This window comes from Melospiza melodia, chromosome 5 (genome assembly GCF_035770615.1).
Source record: "Melospiza melodia melodia isolate bMelMel2 chromosome 5, bMelMel2.pri, whole genome shotgun sequence".
NCBI classification, from domain to species: Eukaryota; Metazoa; Chordata; class Aves; order Passeriformes; family Passerellidae; genus Melospiza; species Melospiza melodia.
In genome coordinates this window covers 42,534,382-42,555,121 of record NC_086198.1, presented here as the reverse complement: position 1 = coordinate 42,555,121, position 20,740 = coordinate 42,534,382, and the positions used below count along the sequence as shown (strand labels likewise).

The window sequence follows — 20,740 nt, the reverse complement described above, 5'->3', positions numbered from 1 at the left end:
GCTGCACAGAGTGTTTCCCTGGAGAGGAACTGATGGAGTAAATGCTTTGTACTTGCTCACGAGTTCCAAAGTCCCTTTGCTGCCACCTTTATGTCACGAATTCAGTGTGTTTGTACAAGGCACAGCTGCCTCACCTCACCTGGAGGAAAACTGCCTTCCTGTGTAGGCTCTGGCATTCCTGTAGTGCATTCCTGTTCCTTTTGGGAAGGGTTGGCAGGTTTTAACTCTTCACACGAGACCACAGCTCAGGATGCTGATTCTGGAAACTCCAGAGGTTTGATGTAAAGCCCTTTGTGGGTGTGTTTTGTGCATGTGTCTTCTCACTGAAAATGAGCATGGAGAGGCTCCAGGCTGCCTTTTGTAGTGGAGCTCTGCTCGTAGCCTGGCTGCTGCTTGTGCTCTCTGCAGGTGTGGATGGAGCTCTTTGCTTGGCTCTGCACTACGTGGTTGATCAGAAAGGAGCAAAAGCAGTTCAGGTTTATCAGAAAGGACCAAATGCCCTTCGGTGGCTGGCGACCTCATTCCGTGTTCAAGTGCTCCCGGCCCCAAGGCTGCCAGAGCTCAAGGAGCATTTGGACAAGGCTCTCAGGCACAGGTGGGATTCAGGGGGGATCCTGTGCAGGGCCAGGAGTTGGACTTTGATAATCCTTGTGGGTCCCGTCCAGCTCCAGATACTCGGTGCTTCTGTGGAAGAGGCCGAGACAGCTCAGCTGTTTGCTGTGACCCCTCACGCGTGTCCCAGCCCTCCCCGGGGCCGTTCCCTGTGGCGCAGGGCGCTGCGGGGCTGCCTGTGCACGGTCCCTCCCGCGGGTCCCTTTCCCGGGCGGGCGGTGGCGGTCGCGACCCGGCGCACGCGCGATGCGCCTGTGCCCCCACCCCCCCCCTTCCCACCGCACGCGGCCGGGGCGGCCGTGACGTAACGAGGTGCCCGGCGCGTGTGTGTCCCCCCCCCTACCCGCGCGCGGCCGGAGCAGCTGTGACGTCACGAGGTGCCCGGTGCTCCGCGTCCCTTCCCGCTCCCCTCCCTCCCCGTGCGCGGCGGGGGCCCCTGGGGGCCCCTGCGACGTCACGGCCCCTTGTCCGCGAGCGCACCCGCACGCGCTTCCCGCCGCGCGCCCTCCCTCGCGTTCGGGCGAGGCGTGACGTCACAGGCGGCCACTGAGGAGAGGGGCGGGGGTGGGAGGGGGGGCGCGCGCAGGTGCATCCGCTTCCCTCAGGGCGCCTCCCGCCGCCGTCCCGGGGCAGCGCCCGGGGAAAGGTCGGTGTTCGCTCCCGGGAGGACAGGGCGCAGGTTGTTCCCGTACTCCGCCCGCCCGTGTGAGACTCCCATGGGTGTCGCGCCTTCCCCGACGGCAGGGAGTCGCGGGCCGGGGTCGCTAGGGGGAGGCACGGCACCGGCGGACTGGCTGAGGCGGAGGGGAGCGGGAGGGGAGGGAAGGGAAGGGAGCGCCGTGCCCCCCGCCTCGGTCTTGCTTTCCCTTTTGCCACTAGCTTTTCCTGGCGGGCGTGAGGCAGCAAGGAGGATACGTATTTATTTATTTATTTAAATATTTGTTTGTTTCCTTCCCTAAAGGGTGAGGGGAGGGGAGAGGGAAGACCGGAGGAGGGCGCGGAGGCAACGCCGTCACCAGAGGAGGCGGTGGCGGGGAAGAGGAGGAGAAGAAGCCGGCGCGGAGCCTCGCCTCACCTCGCCTCGCCTCGCAGCCCCTCCGCCGTCCCCGCCTCGCCGTCCACGGCCGCCGGAGTCACCGGCGGCCGCCCGTCCTCATGATGGCCTCGACCCCCTGCACACGCTTCACCGACGAGTACCAGCTCTTCGAGGAGCTCGGAAAGTAAGGACAGAACGGGGGGTGAAGGCACCGGGGGCTGCGGGGTCGGTGCGTGAGCCCTGGGGGGAGCCGCGCCCCGGGCCCCCTCACTGCTGCCGAGAGCCCCGCGGGAGCGCCCGGGCTCCAGCCATACGACCCCGGGGCGACGACGGGCTCTGGGCGGGTGGCAGGGAGCTGCCCTCAACCCCCCGTGCCGCTATTTATTGTTATGTATTATTCATTGCTATTTTTTAGCTCTTAGGTTGTCGCGGCGTGGGGGTCTCGGTGTGTGAGGGGTGTCGGAGCGCGGCGGGCGCCCCCCAGCGGCGGGGCGGGAGGCGCAGCCCTGAGCGCCATGTTGGGTGTCGCCCCCCATGGTGTCACCGCTGAGGGGGACACGGCCACCGCCGCCCTGTGTCCCCCCGCGGTGCGCCGGCATGGACACAGTGAAAACCCGCCCGCCCTCCGCCCCAGCTAGCGGGATTGGTCACACGGCATCTACCCCGCGGAGTTCACTGTTCAGCTGAATAAAATCAATGCTGACCGTCCCTGACAGAAAACCAGAAAATCCCTTTTTTTTTTTTTTAATTTTTTTATTCTGCCGACATCACACTCCTCCGTGCTGCCCGTTAGCTGGTAATGGCAGTGGAGTGTTTCAGTTGGACTGACACTTTGCCCGGTTTTGGTTTCCAGAGGGGCGTTCTCCGTCGTGAGGAGGTGTATGAAAATCACCACAGGACAAGAGTACGCTGCCAAAATTATCAACACCAAAAAGCTTTCAGCTAGGGGTGGGTATATTTTAATCTGGTGTTTGTGGTGCCTCCTCCCTGTTTCTTGTGTTCATGTGCTAAGCATTAGGAAATGATAAAAATAGCTGAGTGTCTTAACAGATTTTTAAATACAATTTTAATTATTATTTCCTGGGTTTTAATTTTTTCCTGTGATGTCTGATTTTTTTCTGTGTTAAATGTTTAATGGATTGACTGCACGGGAGTCAGAGGTTGCTGTAAATCAAGAAAAGATGTTCAAAAACTAAAATCTAACATAATGCAGTCTCTTCAGTTTTTAATATAAATAGTTTGAGTCAGAAGCATTTTGCAAGCTTTTTATTTTTTTTTCTGGGAGGATGGTCAATAATAAGTTTCCATTACAGATTTTACTTTAAACATTTACAGCTTCACTGACTTCTGTGTTCCCATTGCATTTAAACATGAGCATTAGGGCCTATCCGACTATGAGTGAATGAGGAAAAATGTATTTTTACCTCAGATTAAACTTTTTTGTGAGAAGAAAATTACGATGAGGGAGAAAAAAACGTGGGCTTTGAGCTAACTGTTGTGGAGAAAGTCCCCGTGATGGAGTGGTGAGGAGTGTTACTGTTCCCAGGCTGCTGCACAGCTTGTTTCTGCCTTGCCTCTGTTGTGCGTTTCCAGCAGCTTGTCAGCAGCAGCGGCCGCGTTGTTATGATACATTGTAGGTAAATATACACACGGTGTGGGCTGTTGTTGTGCAAAGGGAGTCTTAGCGGTGCCAATTGCTCGTTAATTCCCAGCTGGAGTGCCCGTGTCCGGAGTCGGGGTTAAGGATCGCGCCCTTAGCTTTTTCTGTGTTTTTATGGGAATTTGCGAGGAACACAGCAGTGAATAAGTAAAGTGTCAGAGCCTAAAGGTGCTTGTGGCTGCTCTGCTTCTGGCCCACAGGAATCACTGCAGGTAAAGGGCAGCCTCAAGTCAGTACGTTTAACATAAGCCATTGCTTAGGACCACATGGCAAGTTCTGATAACATGCTGCTCTCTGATAAAGATCTTTCAGTGGTTGTTACTTGTGGTCGGTGAAAGTTGTGTGAAAATTTACTTTTCTCTGAATTTAGCTCTTTTCGCTCTTACTGCGAGATTACTTTTGCCTTATATTTGCAAGGTTACTTTAATTGAATTTTTTTTGTACAGTTACAGACTTGAAGGTACGTTAAGCTATTTATAATACTTGAGATAAATATTTTTCACAAGTTTGCTTTAAACAGATTTTTTTATTATTATTTAGCACAAAAATGTGATCTGTTGAATATTGATGCTTAAAATGAAGCACCACACTTGGTGTGATTTCATAGATCTGAGGAATTTTCAATGTGAGAAGCCGTAACAAGGTCATCATCAGGTTACTGGTAACAGGTGGGGAATATGTGCCAGTAACCAGGTTACCAATATGCCATGGGTTGTGTGTGATGGGGTAAATCCTGCAATGCTAGGCTAAATGAGGAAAAACTGTGTGTATAATTCCTCAGCATTTGCATTGCACTGTATTTCAAGCTGTAATTTTTGTACTTTGTTCATGCAGGAGCAGGTTGGTCCTTGATGTGCTCTGTTAAGGAGTGGAGGCACATTTGGGAGAATTTAGCTGAGAAAATGGATTGAGGCAAATTTGATACAAGTTTTTCTGTGGGTTCAGTCCATAAGGAAAGGGTTACACTTCAGAGCTGAGCTGTGGAGTATCTTTGGGAAGCAGAACATGCATGGTGCCTGTCCGTGAATGCAGGGAATGCCTTTCCATCTCTGTTTTCAGACATCCTGAAAAGAATTGCATATTTCTACTTGCTCGGCTGGTTTTTGTGGAGGTTGTTTTGGGTTTTAGCACTTGGAAATCTACTGAGTAGTTTCTGAAGAGCAAGCTTCTTGGAGAAATCTTTAGAATCTTCTGAGGCAATTTTATAATTGTAGAAAGGTGCACTTGAATGGCACTTGTGGTGCAAAAAAACTAAACCTGAAAAAGCCTCAAACTGTGATTCTTTCTCCTGGCTGCTATTGGGGATGGAGTTTAATAATCAAGTGCTGCTTTTAGGATCTAAGTTTGGTTCTACTCCATCTGAACTGCTGCATGAGGAGGTAGCAGTTCACTTCTGTGTGTCACACCTACTGAAACAGCCATTCCAGTGCAAATCATTGAGGCAGCTTCATCTGTGAGCAGAGTTAAGGAGAAATGTGTCCTCTTGGCTTGGAAATGTGTTCCTTGTCTAAGGTTTGCTTCCCTTCAAATCTTTTAATCAAAATGTTGTATTTGGGCCTTTTTGCTTCCCATGCTGGACAAGAGCAGTTTCAGTGTAAGCTCTGGAGGAGCCAAGACTTTCAAGACTAAATGAAACTTCCTTAAAGTAGTTTTGAAGTTAGAATTTATTTAATTGGCTTCAGCCCAGTCAGAGCAGTAGTTATGTTCCCTTCTTCATCTCAGCTATAAATATTATTAGAGATTTTTCCAAATTCTTACTTTAGCAGTCTCTCTAAATCTGATCTGGTCACCAGCTAATGCCAGTTAAGGTGTGTTCCCATCAGTTTCCTTGTGTAGTTACAGGGAAATTTCAGGCAAATTGCCTTTGTGCAAAGGCGTGGGCTTTGGCTGGAATTCGCAGGGGAAAAGGAAGCTGTGCCCCCCTATTCTAGCAGGGGGAACCATGGTGCTTTCAGGTTGATGGTCAGTTCCTTACAGAATTCGAATTCCATGTTTTTCTGATTTTAGTAGTAGAAGTAATAAACATTTGCAGTTTGAATCTATTTCAGTATAGCAAAAATCCTTTTAGTTGTTATAATTACATATATTCTCTTTTTAAAGTCTTCCTAAGGTGCTCTTCAGAGTTTTGATCTTGGTGTTTTCTAAGTCTAAACTGCTTGAATATCCACAGCTGGTTTTGTATCATAGGTTATGTTCTTGCGCAAGATGATTATGCTGCTGATTGGAAAGAAGGAAAGCATAGAAAGGTACGTTACCCTGAGGAGCACAGCTTGTGGTAACTGGGAGTGGGGCTGGAGCCTCTTCCCCAATGGGCTGCAGCTGTGCCAGGCAGGTGAGCAGCACTGAGGGTAAGGAGCCATGGAGTACCCGGGGCACTGACCAATCACCCAGGGGAGCAGAGGGCACACAGGTGCCGTGCATCAACAGGAGGGCATAAAAGGCTGGGCTGAGGAACAAGAGGGGCAGATCCTTGCAGCCTTCACCTTGCAGCAGGTGATGTGATGTTGCTGTGTACGGGCAGCCCTGAAGCCTTCTGATGAGGTTGGTGTTACTCTCTATGGGGTGAAACCTTCTGATACTGTCTGGTGATGCTCTGTGTGTTGTGGCCCTCTCAACTGTGGCAGGTTCTGTGGCATTATTCTTCTGAAATTAACTTCAGTGATGAACAAGCACACAGCAAACCAAGAATAAAGTGGAGAATGTGTGTTGGCTGGTTCTGGGCTCTCTATGGTTTCATTTGATTAAGTCTTTGGGATTTCCTTACTCTTCAGTAAAGGCTTGGGCTTGTGTGTTGTTTTTCATGTGTAGAAAGTCATGCAGATAAAAGTGAACTTCTGTGAAATGACTTTACTTTTCCCCTTCCTCTTCCAAATACAAAAAAATGAGCAGATTGTCTCTTTTGTTTTGCCATTGTCTGTACATCTTTTTCCTTCTCTTTTGAGAGTCATCTAGCTTTGATCCAAATTGATTTCACATAAACAGACTCATTTTCTTAGTAGGTTTAGTAGGTTTAGACCTCATTTTCTGTCTTCCAAAAAAAAAAAAAAATACGTAAGAGCTTGCTTTTCTGCTCATACTTGAAAAGGTATAGATAGATTGGTAGATTTTCACTGGGTGTATGTATTGCCAGTAACTCCTACTGACGGTTTCCCGTGCCTGGGCTGCAGTGTGGTGGTGTCTGTGGGAGGAGGAGGAGGGGGATGTCCCAGTCCCTGCTCTGTTCTGGGGAGCTGGTGTCAGAGCTGGGCACACCTCTTCCAGCCCTTGGGCTGCTGCAGCAGGACTACCAGCGTGTTGTTTATGAGCATATGTGCTACAAGGAGTAATGTGAGAGTCAGCTGAAGCTTATTGCTGCCCCCTGAAAGGTCTCCTGAGCTTTCAGGGAGCAGCCTTTCCTTTAGCTTCAAACCTTGGAGGTGTGTTGCTGGATATTTATCTTCCTTCTTAGCAGGAAATTTCCCAAATGTTTTTCAGTATTTCTGCTGTTGTTTCCTGGGAGCTGGTGCCTGCAGGTGCCCGGCACAGCCGGAGGGGCTGGAGCGGCGCTCACCTGCAGCCGGCTGCGATGGGTGTGGGGGCTGCAAGCCCCGCCCTGGGAACAGCGTTGTGTGCGGCGTTGAGTCATTGGGCTGTGGAAAAGTGCTTCAGCCTCTAAAGCTCTCCAAGCAGGGCACCTCATGATCCCTAAAGTGATTTTGTACTCTAAATGTACATTAGGGGCATGAATGAAATGGGAAGTGTACATAAGGTAGTGTTGTTCAGCCCAGCTTTTTGTGACACAGGGATAAACGTTTTTGATGTGTCACTAGACTAACATTTCCTTTAGTCAGGTAGCTTGTGTCAGTCCCTGCCAGATGTTGCACAGGAAGGCAAGCTCTAGTAAGGCTTCCAGTGCTCCATTGGAGGAGAAAATAATTCTTTCTAATCTAGCTCAAGATGGTAATCTCTGAAGCACACATTTACCTGTGCCAGTTTATTACAACACATGTATTTTTAAAGCTAAATTCTGTTCTTACGCACATGTGACATGACTCCCACACAGACAGGACTGTCCTTCAGGGCGTTTAGTTGTCAGTGAGGCAGATTCTGTCTTTGTGAGGACAAGATTTAAGCTTGGGATTTTAGTGGTTTTCTTCCCTGTCTTGCTGTAGTCTTGTTTCTCTGGTTAATTACTTGTCATTAAGAGTGGTTTAAAACTTTTTTTTTTCTAGTATGGGAGAAGGCTCACCTGCTAACATGTAGTCACCCTTTTTAACGTTTGTGGTCAATGTTTGTGTTCAGTTTAGTCATGGCTTTCTTTTCAGTTTGACATCAATTGTAACACAACACACTCATTTGAATGTTTATCTGCAAGTATTTGTTTAATTGCAAATTACTGTAATTTAGCAGGCTACTGGTTCTGTTGAAATTGACTCCATTCAGACAGCTCAGGCTAACGGGGAGAGAAGAACATTATCAAAAAAACCTCTCAAAATGGATTTTTTGTTAGGTGGTCTGTTTAGTGAAGGTTTGGAGCTTTTAATTCTGTTTTGGTGTTAGCATTTACTCTGTTTTGGTCTTAGTGAAGACCTGAAGAGCTTTCAAAGAGCACTGAGAATAAGGACTTTGAAACTGTGATGTGTGTTGGTTGGCAGTAATTGATTCTTACAGTTAAACTAGATTTGAAATTAAATGTCCTGGCAGCTCACAGTCAAATTATTCATAACAAATGCTGTGTTGATTTCAATGTCACTTCTGGAGTTTTTGCAAGAGTCATTTAGTCTCTCCATTGTGACCAGAATTTCTCTTAGAAAGGCATGGAGAGTAAGAAGGTGTTTGCATCATCTGTCAGCTCAGTTTCAGCAAGCTCCTTAGGGGAGGAGAGGGAAATGCGTATGAAAGGGGATTATTGGCGACTTCTTTGGCTGCTGCTCTCCAGCCATTTTCTGTCAGAAGTTGCACATTATGGCACTGATTCATGCTCTTGTACTGTGTGTTCTCTTCCTGCAAAGTGGAGACTTCACTGCACGCTTGAACAGCTCCACTTGGGGAATTGCTGCTGTTGGGAGAGAAGGGAGAACACAAACAGAATACCTTTGTGAGCCTCCACATCCTGATACTGAAACAGGGATGTGTGCTGTTCCTCCTGGGCTGAGACAGAATGTTTTGCTATGTTCACATGGTACTTCTGAATGAAAGGTTTGGGTCAAACACAAAAACAAGGAAACTAACACAGTGGTCAATACTTTGCATTTATTGTAGATTGGTTCTGTTTGTTTGCACATAATACCACATATAGAAAACATTGTTTTGGGGGAAACGACAGGCCAGCTCAGGTGTTTGTGACTTGGATCCGACCTCATTGACAGCCAAATAGAAATACACTTGTTCCTGGAAGGACTGGGAATCAGGCACAGACGAACCTCCCAGAAATCCAATTTCAGGCCCTCACTAAACAGTGAAATTGAAATGTGAGAGTCCTGCCATATGTAGGCATGTATTGATCCAAATGCTGAACATTAATGCACCTTCTCAGGTTGTGACTGTGGTATGTGAAGCCATCTCTGCTATGTTTATTCACACTTCTATTGATTTCACAGTCTGATTTGAGGTTTGAATCTATTTTTTTTTCAAGGAATTGAGGAATGTCTGATCTAAAAGTCTGGAATAAAATTCAGTGAAATATTTTGATTTGCAAATGTCTTTGCTGCCAAAATAGTGCTTTTTGTGTGTCTGTCCTTCATTTGACCTCCTGAGAAATGTAGGCCGGGGTGTTTGATGTGTCCAGTCTCCTCCTTCATGCACAAATATTGCACATTTGTCAAATGCTTTGTGAGGATACTGTGGGGGTTTGGGAGATGATGTGGGAAACATAACTACCTCTGTGCTTGGAAAAAGGTTACTAGAGAACAAAACCCTAACTTAACAGTGGCAATTCCTCTATTTAATTCCTTATTAAAAATAATTGTGCTTTGAAATTGAAGAAATGTCTGCCCTGTTGTGGAGAGGCACAGGAGTCCAATCTGTCTGTTTATTCCTTGGATGGATTGAGCTTGTGTACATCCTGCAGTGCATGTTTGTGCCAACTCCTCATCCGTTTAATCCTTGTATTAAAGAAATGTCCTGTGTGTGGTATCAGGGAGGGTGGGGAGTTTGTGTGACGTGGGCTTGGTGTTTTCTTCCAGGCACACGGTTGTGCTGTTACCCAGTGTTGTTTTCTAGATTGTTGTAGCTTGTTCTGAAATTCATTGGAGTTGTTTGGATCAGAGAACTCAGCTTTGCAGCCCTGATAATTTCTGTGGCATCTGATCAGAAGCTGCTAGGTGTATTCTGCTGTACTGAGGGCTTACCTAATTCCTCTTGCATCTCTCCTTTTAGACGCCACTGGACAAAAGCAGGAGCTGTCAGAAAAGCCTGGGAGTGGCGACTTTTGCAAATTTGCATGGGTGTCTTATCCCTGATGGAGCTTCTTTAGTGGGAATTGACAAGTGTAAATGTTACTACAGCATATATTTGTTTTTTCTAATTAGGTTTTTCAGTCTAGAAAATGATAGGTAATGTGCTGAGCAAACTATTACAGAGATGTTTGTGCAGTTATTGCTTTAAATGGGTTGTATTTGGTAGAAAGGAACTTTGCCTACCTGGTAGTTGGAGGGAGCTTCTGTTGCATGAGTTCCTGACCTTTTGTCAATACTTTCTAAGTATTTCACAGCAAAATTTGAGAGTTAATGCAGGCTTAATAAAAAAAAAAAGCCTACCCAAACCTCTTAAAAGTATCAAAGTAGGTTTTAATAATTAGAAATGTGATGCTGTGGATATTTGCTGGTTGAGGTGAAGCATTTTATCTTGTGTTAAGAGGCCTTTAAATTTTTTTTACCAGTAACAAAGAATTTATCACTGCTAAATGTATAAAGTTAAAATCCTGGTGATGCTTTGCAAGAGAGCTGTCTGGCATCCATAAAACCAGAATTAATTTAGGTTTGGCAGTCACTTTCAACGTGAGTGTAGAGTGTGCTTGTATATGTTCACAGCTGGTTGTGGGCTTTGTCTTGCTCAGTTACTTGGCTGTAACTGAGTCATTTTGGGCTCTTTTGGGGACAGTCCTTCCCATTGTCCTACACGTGCTCTGGGGAGTTGGTTTTTTACTGTGCAGCAGTTTTGACTCTGCCGTTTGCTGCCCACAGATATCAGCCTCGAAGCTGATATTTGTGAGCAGCAATTTACTGCCTGTGTTTTCAGAACTTTGTTCCTGATTTAATTGTAGTTGGGAACTGCTTACTTGTAAGTTTTCCGCAATGTGGATGCAAGTGTTGCAGCAACAGTCACGTTGCATATTCATGTAGCTGCACAAACAGATGGGGTTCCTACATAAAATCCATATTTGACAGTCTGCTGGGATTTGCCAAGGCTTAGCTTTCATTTCAATTATAACCTCTTGGAGAGATAGGTCCATGATTTAGTGAGTCAAGAGAGGCATTCAAGTTATTTGTATTGCACAGCAGTTCTCAAGCTACTGCTTAGGAGTGATTTAGGTTTGGGAGACTTCTTGTAGGAATGGTTTTAATGGGTTACTGCTCATTAGAATGAGTACTTGTCAAATTCAGAGATTTCTCTTGAAGCCTTATTGGTTTGGGTGATGTAACTCCATGTCCTGCAGCCAGTGCAGATGTAGAAGCAGTTACAACACGGGGTAACGTGGCCAGACTGCTGCTGCTGTGCTGCCGCCTTGCAGGGAGCGGTTTGTGCTCTAGGGTAGATGGCCTTTGCTTTCCCTCAGGCAGCTCCAGGTGCTGCTGAAGTTCTGGCAGTAAAACACGCCTGGAGACCTGCTTTTCACCTTTCTTTCAGAGAAAGATGTCACTAACATTGTGCCTCCAAGATGCAAGTGAGGATCAGTGCAGAAACCTTCAAAAACTATGTTTTTCCCATTATTTATTAAATGCTGTAGTTACAAAATTGAAAAACTTAATCTTGGTACTTTTTATACTGAGTCTGCTGCTTCTAAAATAAATCCCCCTTGGGTGTAAGGTAGCTTCCTACTCCTTGCATTGCACAGCATGGACAGCTAGGAATTTGTGATTAGGATTGTACTAAGAAATGCTCATGGCACTAAATGCCTTGCTGGTCGTGGCATAAAACCCCTCCATTTTCAGGAATTTTTAGTATCACTGCTGCAACTGGGGGATGGGAAAAAACAGATTTTCTGTCACTTTTTTGTATCTTTTCATGGTGCTTTGATGATTTTCATCACTGATACTCCGTAAACTTATGCAGGTTGAAAACCTTTTGAGGTTCCCCCTCTTTCAGTCAGAGCCTCCTGCTAGTCTGTTAACGTGGGGGAAGTGTAAGATTTATAGGGAGGTGTGTACTGGTGCTGGATGGAAGAACTCCCAAAGCCCAGTGACATCTCTTTCATGGCCATTGCATTTTTGGGGGGAAGGAAGAGGAAAAAGAGGCCCTGGTTCAGTGCTCTGTGTGTGTGCCTGTGCTCATGTGAGATGCAGGAGAAGATCTGGCAGAGCCTGTGTGTGCCCAGCCAGCTTGTTTGCTGTGGGAAAGTGATTAATGCTAAATGATCTATTAACTTAGAGTCACTTAACTTGTAATGAGGGCAGGAATTGGTGGGTTTGATTTTTTATTTATTTGTGTTAAACACGATTTGTCTCTCTAAATGAAGTAATAAATTGCTTTCATTGCCATGTTAATCAAAACATATAATGAGATGAATTTTCCCAGAGCAGAAGTTGCTTATGTGTGGTCCATCCCCTCTGCTTGGAGCTGTGTTTGGTGTTACAGATGTTTTGGGGACCAGATGGGTGACACAGCTCATGGTGGGACACTCAGTGTCTCAGAGATGCTTTGAGGAAACCCAAAAGAAGAGGACAAGGACTCGCAAATTATGTTTACTTCAAACCTTTAATAGGTGCAGATTTTTTTAAGTTTCAAAGTAATGGAATTTAATACATTTTCCAAAATAGTTATCGTTTGGTCCTAGTGTGTTCTTGTAGCTGTGTAAATTTCACAGCTGTTACATCCCAACCTTTAGACTCCTGAAAGTGCAAAATATTTGGAAAAAAATGGATGTTTTTGTCCTTTAAATAGTATTGATTCACCTCCATCACCTTGAAATAGGGTTGATTGCTCTGTTGCAAACTGTCTTCTTGCTTAGGTGTGTCAGGGATAAGGACTGCGCCTCTAGCAGAGCTCAGAGGAAAGTCAAGTTCAGAGTCATGTTTTGGCTGTCAGTGGTCTGCTCTTTGTTACATGAAACAGGAAAACCAGGTCTAGTGAAACTGAACCTTTCCACTTCCAAATCACCTTTATCTGCTGTCAGACTTCTGCAGGGTGAGAGAACATCTGAGCGTTTAGCACCTGGAGCTGACCTTCAGTGAAAATTGGGAAATGAAATTCAAGTGTATTTGAGGTAAATTTAGTCCTTCAGCAGAATAAATAATGTGATTCAGTAATCAAGAAAATTAACCGGGGAGGTGAATGTGTTGGTTATTTTTGCTTTATTGAATACAGAATTTAGTGTTGCCCTCTTCAAAGACTTTTCTGATTTACAGCCCAGATTTAGTCATGGACAGTGTTTGTTGTCTGCGCCTGGGCTGTCCTTCAGAGAAGGCTTCATCTTTCATCAGTGTCCATTTATCAAGGACAATCTTATTCTGATTATTTTATGTAACAGCCATCTTCCCTTAGCTTCCTCCTGTATGACAGACTGGCCATTGTTACGGCCATTCTTCTTATGCATCCTACAAGCTCATTTACATATTTATATGTGGATGTTTGGAGTGGGGAATGGGAATTGGAATTGACAAGGAAAAAACCACTAGGAGAGGTTGTCTGAATATTTTTAGTATCACTGGTGTCTTTATGGGAGGGTCTTGCCTGGTGATTTCCAGTGTTTATTTACAGATTGATTTGGCTGGTTCTGAGGCTGGTAATGAAGGAACTCATTTAGTAATTTCACTTCAGCTTTGCCATTCATCACTAGGTGTCCTGTCACCTCTTTTACCAATTTCAAAGCTGGTGTGGTAATCTCCATTTTTACTCATTCCCAGTTGCCTCATTTTCCTTGTTTTTCCTAAACACTGGAGCCTTGCCGGAGGCTTTGATCCCTGTCTGGAACAATTCCTTGGAGTGCTGTTTCAGAGGACTTGCTGTACCCAAGCAGTAACTGATAAGCAAAGATGGAGGTAGCTGCAGGGTTTTGGGGAGTTTCTCAGATGATGCATATTGAGACCCAAGTCCAAACCCATTTCTTTCCATCACAGGGATGTTGTGCAGTCCTTGACACAGGAGCTTTCTGTAGCCTGCTGTTTCTGTCGCCTCTGTGCAAGGTCGAGTGGAAACTGCTGTGAAAATAGCTCCATGAAACAAAGCTAAATTAGGAAGAGTTTCTGTTGAGTGTTGACTTGTCCCTGCAACCACAGATGCTCATCTAGTCAACAAAATGGCTAAAGAAACAGAAAATGGTACAAGTGCACTAGGAGCAGCCTAGTTTGTTGTTTAAAGTTCTATTGATTCACACACTAAATAAACTGAAACACTTTCAAAATGTTACTAATTGTTGTTGACTGGTTCAGTCAATAAGATAGTGTGGAAAAAAGCTTAACCAGCTCAGTGGAGTTTTTGAAGGGTATCCCCAATTGCTTTGTGTGGCCTTTTTAAAGATTTTATTTGTAAATTGTAGAGGTCCTTTTTCTTCATGTTTCTCAAACTTCAGCTTATAGGCAGCTCGTGTTCCATAGAGCTGTTATAGTGGACAGCAGAAACTTCCTGAGCAGGGAAAATGCACAAGCTCCCAGTGCCCTGAGCTGTGCTTTGTGTTTGTGGTTTTGTGAGGGAGCTGTGGCAGGGACCAGTGGCTGTGCTGGTGGGAGGGGCTGTGTAAGAGCACCTAGATGCTGCCTGGCCCAGGTTTAAAGTCTTGAACATGGGGAATGTGCTTTGGGCTTTTTTTAACAAAAAAATTCATTCTGATGATACCAAGTCTCTGCAATCTGACCTTGAAAATGAGGTGATTTTACATAAACCAGCAGTGCTTGGGTATTGAGCAATAACATAAATGTGACAAGTAACACGCTGAGCTGTGCCAACAGGTATGAGTACTCATGAGATCAGCATCTGGGTTTACATCGGTCAGGTTTTCTTTCCTATGCAGGGAATATACATTTTCATTTAAAATTACATAAAGTAGGTTTTGAATTAAATTTTTTTATTAATAGTAAGCAGAAAAGTTCCACATAAAGGCGCATGCTTTGCCTGTTTGGCATTAACTTTTTTTTCAAGATTGAGAAGTGTTTTGATAAATATAGAAGATAGGTATTTAAATTAAAGGAATATTAAGTTCCTTGCTCTTGTAAATATTTTGGTTGATTGACTGATTTAATTTTTTAAAGGGCAAGCATGTCCCTTGATGTTGATTTTACTGAAACTTAATAATGAAAAACTGATGCTACAGCAGAACAACAACAAAAAAACTCCCATTATTTTTATTGAAGTGTTTTGGTTAAATTTCTCCCTGCACTGTGTCTGACTTGGGTCATCCTCAGGGAAGAAGGAAAGATCTCCTCAAGGAGAGCAGTTTTCCCTTATGGGACATGTTACAAAAGTTAGTTTTACAGAATGGGGGGGGGGAAAGCTAACAGCTTGTTTGCAGTATTGAAATCCAAAGTGGAGGTGTGAAACACGTCTGTGCTAACTCAGAATTAGCACTGCCTCAGTCAGTAAATAACAGAATTCTGCAATCATACCCAGGTAATACTTATATTGGCAGACTTAAACAGCAAACATCGGTGGATCCAGATGGATATTCCTGACATCTCTTTAATGTTCATCAGAACATGCAAGTTCTAGGTGAGAAATGAGATTATGGGAATGAGAACAGAACCATATGCCTAATGCTGCAATGGCATTCCTCTCGAATCTTAGTAACGTGACAAATCTCAATACCTCGAGTTCACCTGCCTGCATCTGTATTTCATAGCACAGAGTTAATGAATCATCTCAAAGGTGATTGGAAAAACATTTTTTAAATTTCCTCTAAATTATGTTATGTAAATTCAGTGTCAGAATGACATATACAGCACTTACCTGAATTACCTGTAGTGGCTCCAAAATAAGAGGTCAAAACTCATAATTGTCTTACTAAGCAGAGATTATCAGCTCCTTTGGCAATGTTACTGCTAATATTAGCCAGAATTTTTTAATGGTACTGTGATAGCTAGCTATATCAAATTATCACTGTGAGTTTTGGGTGCTCACAGGCTAAATCTGCTTCTGGTCTTGCATGCTCAGATGTACAGAAGACAGGAGTTTGCATATGATGTTTATGTTTTTGAAGGATTTCCCTGCCCTTCTGTGTTCTTTAAAAATGGATTTATTGTTTGCCCAGAAAAAAGGGTGTGAAGGAGCCATCCAAGAGCTGTGCAGGTAGACCTGGTCTGAAAGCCTCTGTAGAGGATGTTTAAGCCCATGTGCTTTATTTTGAAACACTGAGTGGGCAATACTTTCATTCCACTGCTGTAACTTGATCATGCTTAGTCTGGTACCTGTATCCTCAGCAGCTTCAGGTGATATAATAGAGGGTATGGATGATGTCCATGTCTGTGCCATTCGTGTACCCTTCTCGTGTGCACTTTCTCCACCAATTTTGCTGAGCTCCTGCTTTGAGAACTGTTATTCTCTGTCTGATGTTTGAGAAGGTTTATAAAATAGACATCTGAGTGGCGTGTGTAGGTTTGTTTGGTTTGTTTTGTTTTGGTGGATTTAGTCTGTTTCTCTTTTGCAATTGCTACATCCTGTCTCTGAGATGGGGTCTCCCTGACCTCATTACAAGGTAATCTATTTTAAACTCTGTCTCTTTCATGTTGTCCCTTTTGCTTGTTTTTCTTTTCTGTGTTATGCAAATACTCAGTGCAAAAAAAGTTCTTGTAGTTAGTTAAAAAGTTAGAAAATCCTCTTTTAAAATGCATACTGTTTTGAATTGAATGTGTTTAGGTTTTGGATGTATTCAATTGTGGCATATATTTTAACCAAAGTATTTTAAGCGTTTAAGCAATTTTTGAAGGTCACTCATTTTCATGCTAACATTTACCCACTCCTACCAGAAATCCATTCTGCTTCAGTTTTAGCTCAGCTTCCTGGATTTCAGTTACAACCTATCTATGATAATGTAAAAATAGTATGTGGGACATCAGCTGGGGTCTCTTGATGTAACAGAGGCTCCTTGTCTGAGCATGGACTCCCTGCCAGGTAGAGAAAAGGAGAAAAAGAAGCATTGGCACAGCACAGAGAGTTTCATGGGTACCAAGAGAGGAGAATTCATGATTATTTTAAAGGATGACAAACTGGAAAGTCAAAAAACCTGATTATCTTATGGGGAAAGTGTGATGGCTTTTTAACCTGGTTTTTGTTGGTAGTTTTGCCTTAACAAGAAATGAAAATCTTATCCTGGAATCCTATTATCCTGTCCCTCTAGCATAAGAGCTGAAGAAACAGAGTTTGCTGCTAAGAGATTATTCAGTAGTAAACTATGAGGTGTAGCTTGGTCTTGCATCGAGATACCAAGCAGAGTAAGACTTTGCAGTACAGTGAACTTCTAACTGCCTATTTACAAGGATACATTTACCTTATGAGTGTGGGAAGATTCTCCATATTTTCATAGGACTTTTTATGAAACAGCTCAATAAAATGCTCTGCCACTGCTGCAGCCTGCTTCTCATTAAATACATTGATATTCTGTGGGGGATTGTTGAGTGACAAGCATCGCAAATGTGCCTGAAGTTTTCCTTAATGACTAAGCTTTATTGCCTAATATAAAAATGAGCGGCTGCGCAGGAGTGAGCAATGTTGTCAAACCTGTCATCAAGTTCTCTGAGTTGGTTTGAGTGCTTGTAGTGTTCTTCCTTTAATTGACTTGGAAATTGGCAAAGGTTGCGTATAAAAGGGGAAAAGCAGTTTTTAAAGACGGTGGGAAAGTTTAGCTTTATAGTTAACTGTGCAAAGGCCTCAATAATTAGCTGTGGTTATATTGCCTGCTTTCATCAGCTTGGATTTTTTATGTTTTATTTTGAGTAGGATGAAATAACTTATTGAAGAATCTGCAGCCCTTTGACAGTGTTTGTAGGTTGAACCAAAAAAAGTAAAAAGTCATCTTTTCATTTGTTGGGTGTGCATCTGTTGTCATTACCTGAATGTCACTGGTTTTACTTTTGTCAACTAAAGGAAAAACCCCTACCCTTACTGCTAAAGAGGTCAAAAATGAAAGTTTTCAGTGTTTTCAAAAATGGCACGTCATGGTAGCAGTTTGGTGATAACAGATTGAAAATGACAAATAATTCAGAAGCTGTAGTTACATCTTCCTCTGCTGCAGAGGTGGTAGTTAAAAAGCTCAGGAGTGCGCAGCTTGGTAAGAACTGCTTTGAATGCTCTCATGATCACAGCAAAGCCCTGTGAAGCTTTGGGAGCGTGGCAAGGTGGGGATCTGAGAAGAATCCTCAATGAAGTCTCCTTTATCTGATCTTTATATTTTAAGCCTCAGCCTAATCCCCTGTGTCTGTGGCAGCCAAAGGTAGGGCAGCAGTTGTGTCCTGGGGTGACAGATCTCTGCTGCATTTGTCACCAGTGTCATGACCAACCTTTGTCTTGTACCCTTGTGTGATCAGAATGGAACCTAATTCCTCCTCTGAACTATGTTTTTCTGGTTCACCATCTCAACAGCATTAACTTTAAAGAATAGCTTGGGAAACTGCTGGATTTGTACAATTGCAGTGCCAAGGACCGATGGGGAGGCAGTGCTATCGGAATGGCAGCTGCTGCTTGCACCCTCTGCCAAAGAAGTTGCAACAAAAGATCAAGAGTTTCCTTCAACTTTGCATTTCTTTTTTTTTTCCAAAATAGCATATTATATTTTTCACTCTTGTATACTTCTGCTGTGACTCCCCTTGAAAAACAGGAGCTAAATCAGGAGCCAAAGAATTGCCCCTGGCAAAGTGATAGAAATTTTCAGTGTAGAGGGATGAATTGAATTGTCTTTTGTCTTTGAAAAAATGAGCAAATGACTGAAATGGTGTCAGTAATTCTGTGTAGGTGTCTGTAATGTTGCAGCCTGTGTTAAATCGAGCATGGGATTCTCAGGGTGATCCCTTGACCAGTTTGGCTGAATCCAAGGGGAGTTTAAATTGGTCAGAACATGAGGGTGAGACCTGCACTGTAATTCTGACAGGTGACAGTCTGTAAAATGGCAACTTCCATCCCTCTGGAAAGGCTTGGATGCAGCTGTGAAAATTACCTGTGTGTTTTCTGATGTGGAGAGATGCTACCCAGCAAGTGACCCTGGAAGTAGTGTCAGGGCTTTATCCCATGAGCACTGGAGCCGATAGGAAAATTGCAGAGCATGTCAAACATTTGATGTCTGTGCAGCAATGCTGCCACTCAGCCAGGCAGTGTGGAGCCTGATGGAGAAACTTGAACTGTCCCAAGGCTCTGTGCTGACTCTAGCAAGGGCTGTGGGGAGAGTTTTCAAAGAGGTTTGTCTGCCTGCTGGGGTCATCTTTGTGCAGTGTGTGAGAACAGGGGTGCAAGTGGTCTTGGCAGAAAGTCCCGTGATCAATGCATCCCCTGTGGCAGCTTTAAAGGAGAACCTGCAGCTGCAGTATGCTTCCAGGATCCAGTAGTTGCTGGGAAGGTTTTGCTTGGATCTTGTATCCACTTCAATACACATATTCATAAGTCAGTTGGCTTTTTCTTGGAGAGAGCTTTTTGTCAGTGTAATCCCTTTTTATCAGGGATATTCTTTGATTAAATCTCAGATGTCTGCTTTTTTTAGTGTAAATGCTGCTCTCTTAGGTGGAAATTCAGTATTTTGGTTTGGGTTTATGTCTTTATTGTTGAGGTCATGTGTGTAGATTTGAAATCAAAGATCTGATTTATTTTATGTATTAATCCAATTTAAAATAAGTGTCCCAAGTGACAGTTCTCCACAAAAATCTGGTTTATATCCAACCACAAATTACTATACACTTGCTACTTCTTGAACTGTACTGGGGTTTAGATTTTTGAAGTATGTGCTACTAGGCTATTTGATTAATGATTTGTGCTGAGCACTCCAGTGAGGAATTGTCATTTTGAAGTGAAGAACCAGTGCTAGGTTATTCTCATCTCTAGAATACTCATAGGAGAGACATCTCCTGTGTCAAATGGGATGGTTGGTACTGGCTGGGGAAGAAGGTTACTTAAACAGAAAGATGCACACTGTTGTTTTACCCCTCACTCCAGAGGTAGTACTTCTATTGTTAGGGAAATCTGATATTGCATAATGTTAAAAATCAAGTTGAAAGGTGGTGAAACTGTGTCACTTAGGAAGCTTTATATCCTGATTCAACATGACAATTGTGTGACTTGTAGCCTGTGAATAATCCATGGCACTGGACTGTACCCTAAGTCTGCTCGTGTTTCCATTGTCTGCTAAATGATTGTTCCAAATCCATCTCTAACTCAGAACGGGGATCATCCTGCTGGCTCAGTGATTGCCTGGTTCTGCCCAAACCCCTGGGTGCTGGTAGCACAGGTGATCAGTGCATGCCATGGATTGGCCACCCCTTGTTGACTTGGCTAATCTGAAATGTGACATTTTATGTGTCTCTGTCTATAGCACAAGGATCAATTATTGGGGCAATTTCAACATGATGGGTGCTGGTTTTGTTTGACTTAGAAATCCAGAGGCAAGGAAAGCTTATGTGCAATTTATTAGAGGTAGACCTGAACAGCTGCTATATTCTACAATAGTATTAAATATCCTAGCAGAATGTGGCCTTTAATTGAAAACCCATGTGAAATGAGATTTCTGTCCATGGATTTTAAGAAAGGCAGTTGTCCTTTCTACCTATTGCAAGCTGCAGACTGGTTACTGACTTGATTCAATATTTTCCTCTTAAACTCCTATCTCAGGTTTGCCTCTCTGGGATGTAGAGAGGGGGAAATTGTTTGCAGGTAGCTCTGGGAAGTAGTCTGAGAGATTTGAAACAGTTGGGTAGTGTTTAATGGAATACCAAGCAAGATGTGGATGCTCTGCCTGCCTCCTCCAGCTTTTGCAGCTTCAGGTATAATCATGTGAAGGGCCTTCTCCAGTGATGCAATGAGCAATATTTGCTCTTGCTGCTGATATGGCACAAACAAGACAGTCCCTGCAAGCTTCCCTTCTAAACACTCTTATGTAAAATGCATCGAAAATTTGTAAGGGCTGAGGTCAGAACATCTTGTTTGGGATTAGCATCGCTGAGTCTGAGCGACAGGCAGAAGGGAAATGTAGCTTCTGCTTTCCTCTAAGGTGTTTCAAACTCACCTGGTTTAAATCTATTTTTATCTCCAGAAAAGAATTTCTACTGGTGTCAAATACTGTGTAACCTTTGTTATGTATTGGTCTTTATTTTCATATGCCACAGTAA

General features: G+C 43.9%; 1 protein-coding gene across 31 annotated transcripts in view; it reads left to right on the top strand.

Moving 5' to 3' along the window:
- The first annotated feature begins 1,592 nt into the window (after window positions 1-1,592).
- The window catches only part of CAMK2D (calcium/calmodulin dependent protein kinase II delta), a 120,015-nt gene continuing 100,867 nt past the window's right edge, over window positions 1,593-20,740 (top strand). For 5 of the 31 annotated variants that reach the window (XM_063157187.1, XM_063157178.1, XM_063157171.1 and 2 more), the window contains exons 1-2: window positions 1,604-1,832; window positions 2,502-2,596. In XM_063157187.1, coding sequence (XP_063013257.1) covers window positions 1,768-1,832; window positions 2,502-2,596 — 160 coding nt within the window. In that variant the 5' untranslated portion in view covers window positions 1,604-1,767. Of the gene's footprint in view, window positions 1,833-2,501; window positions 2,597-20,740 lie in introns of all 31 variants that reach the window. The other 26 variants (XM_063157185.1, XM_063157165.1, XM_063157162.1 and 23 more) reach the window with 14 other exon arrangements.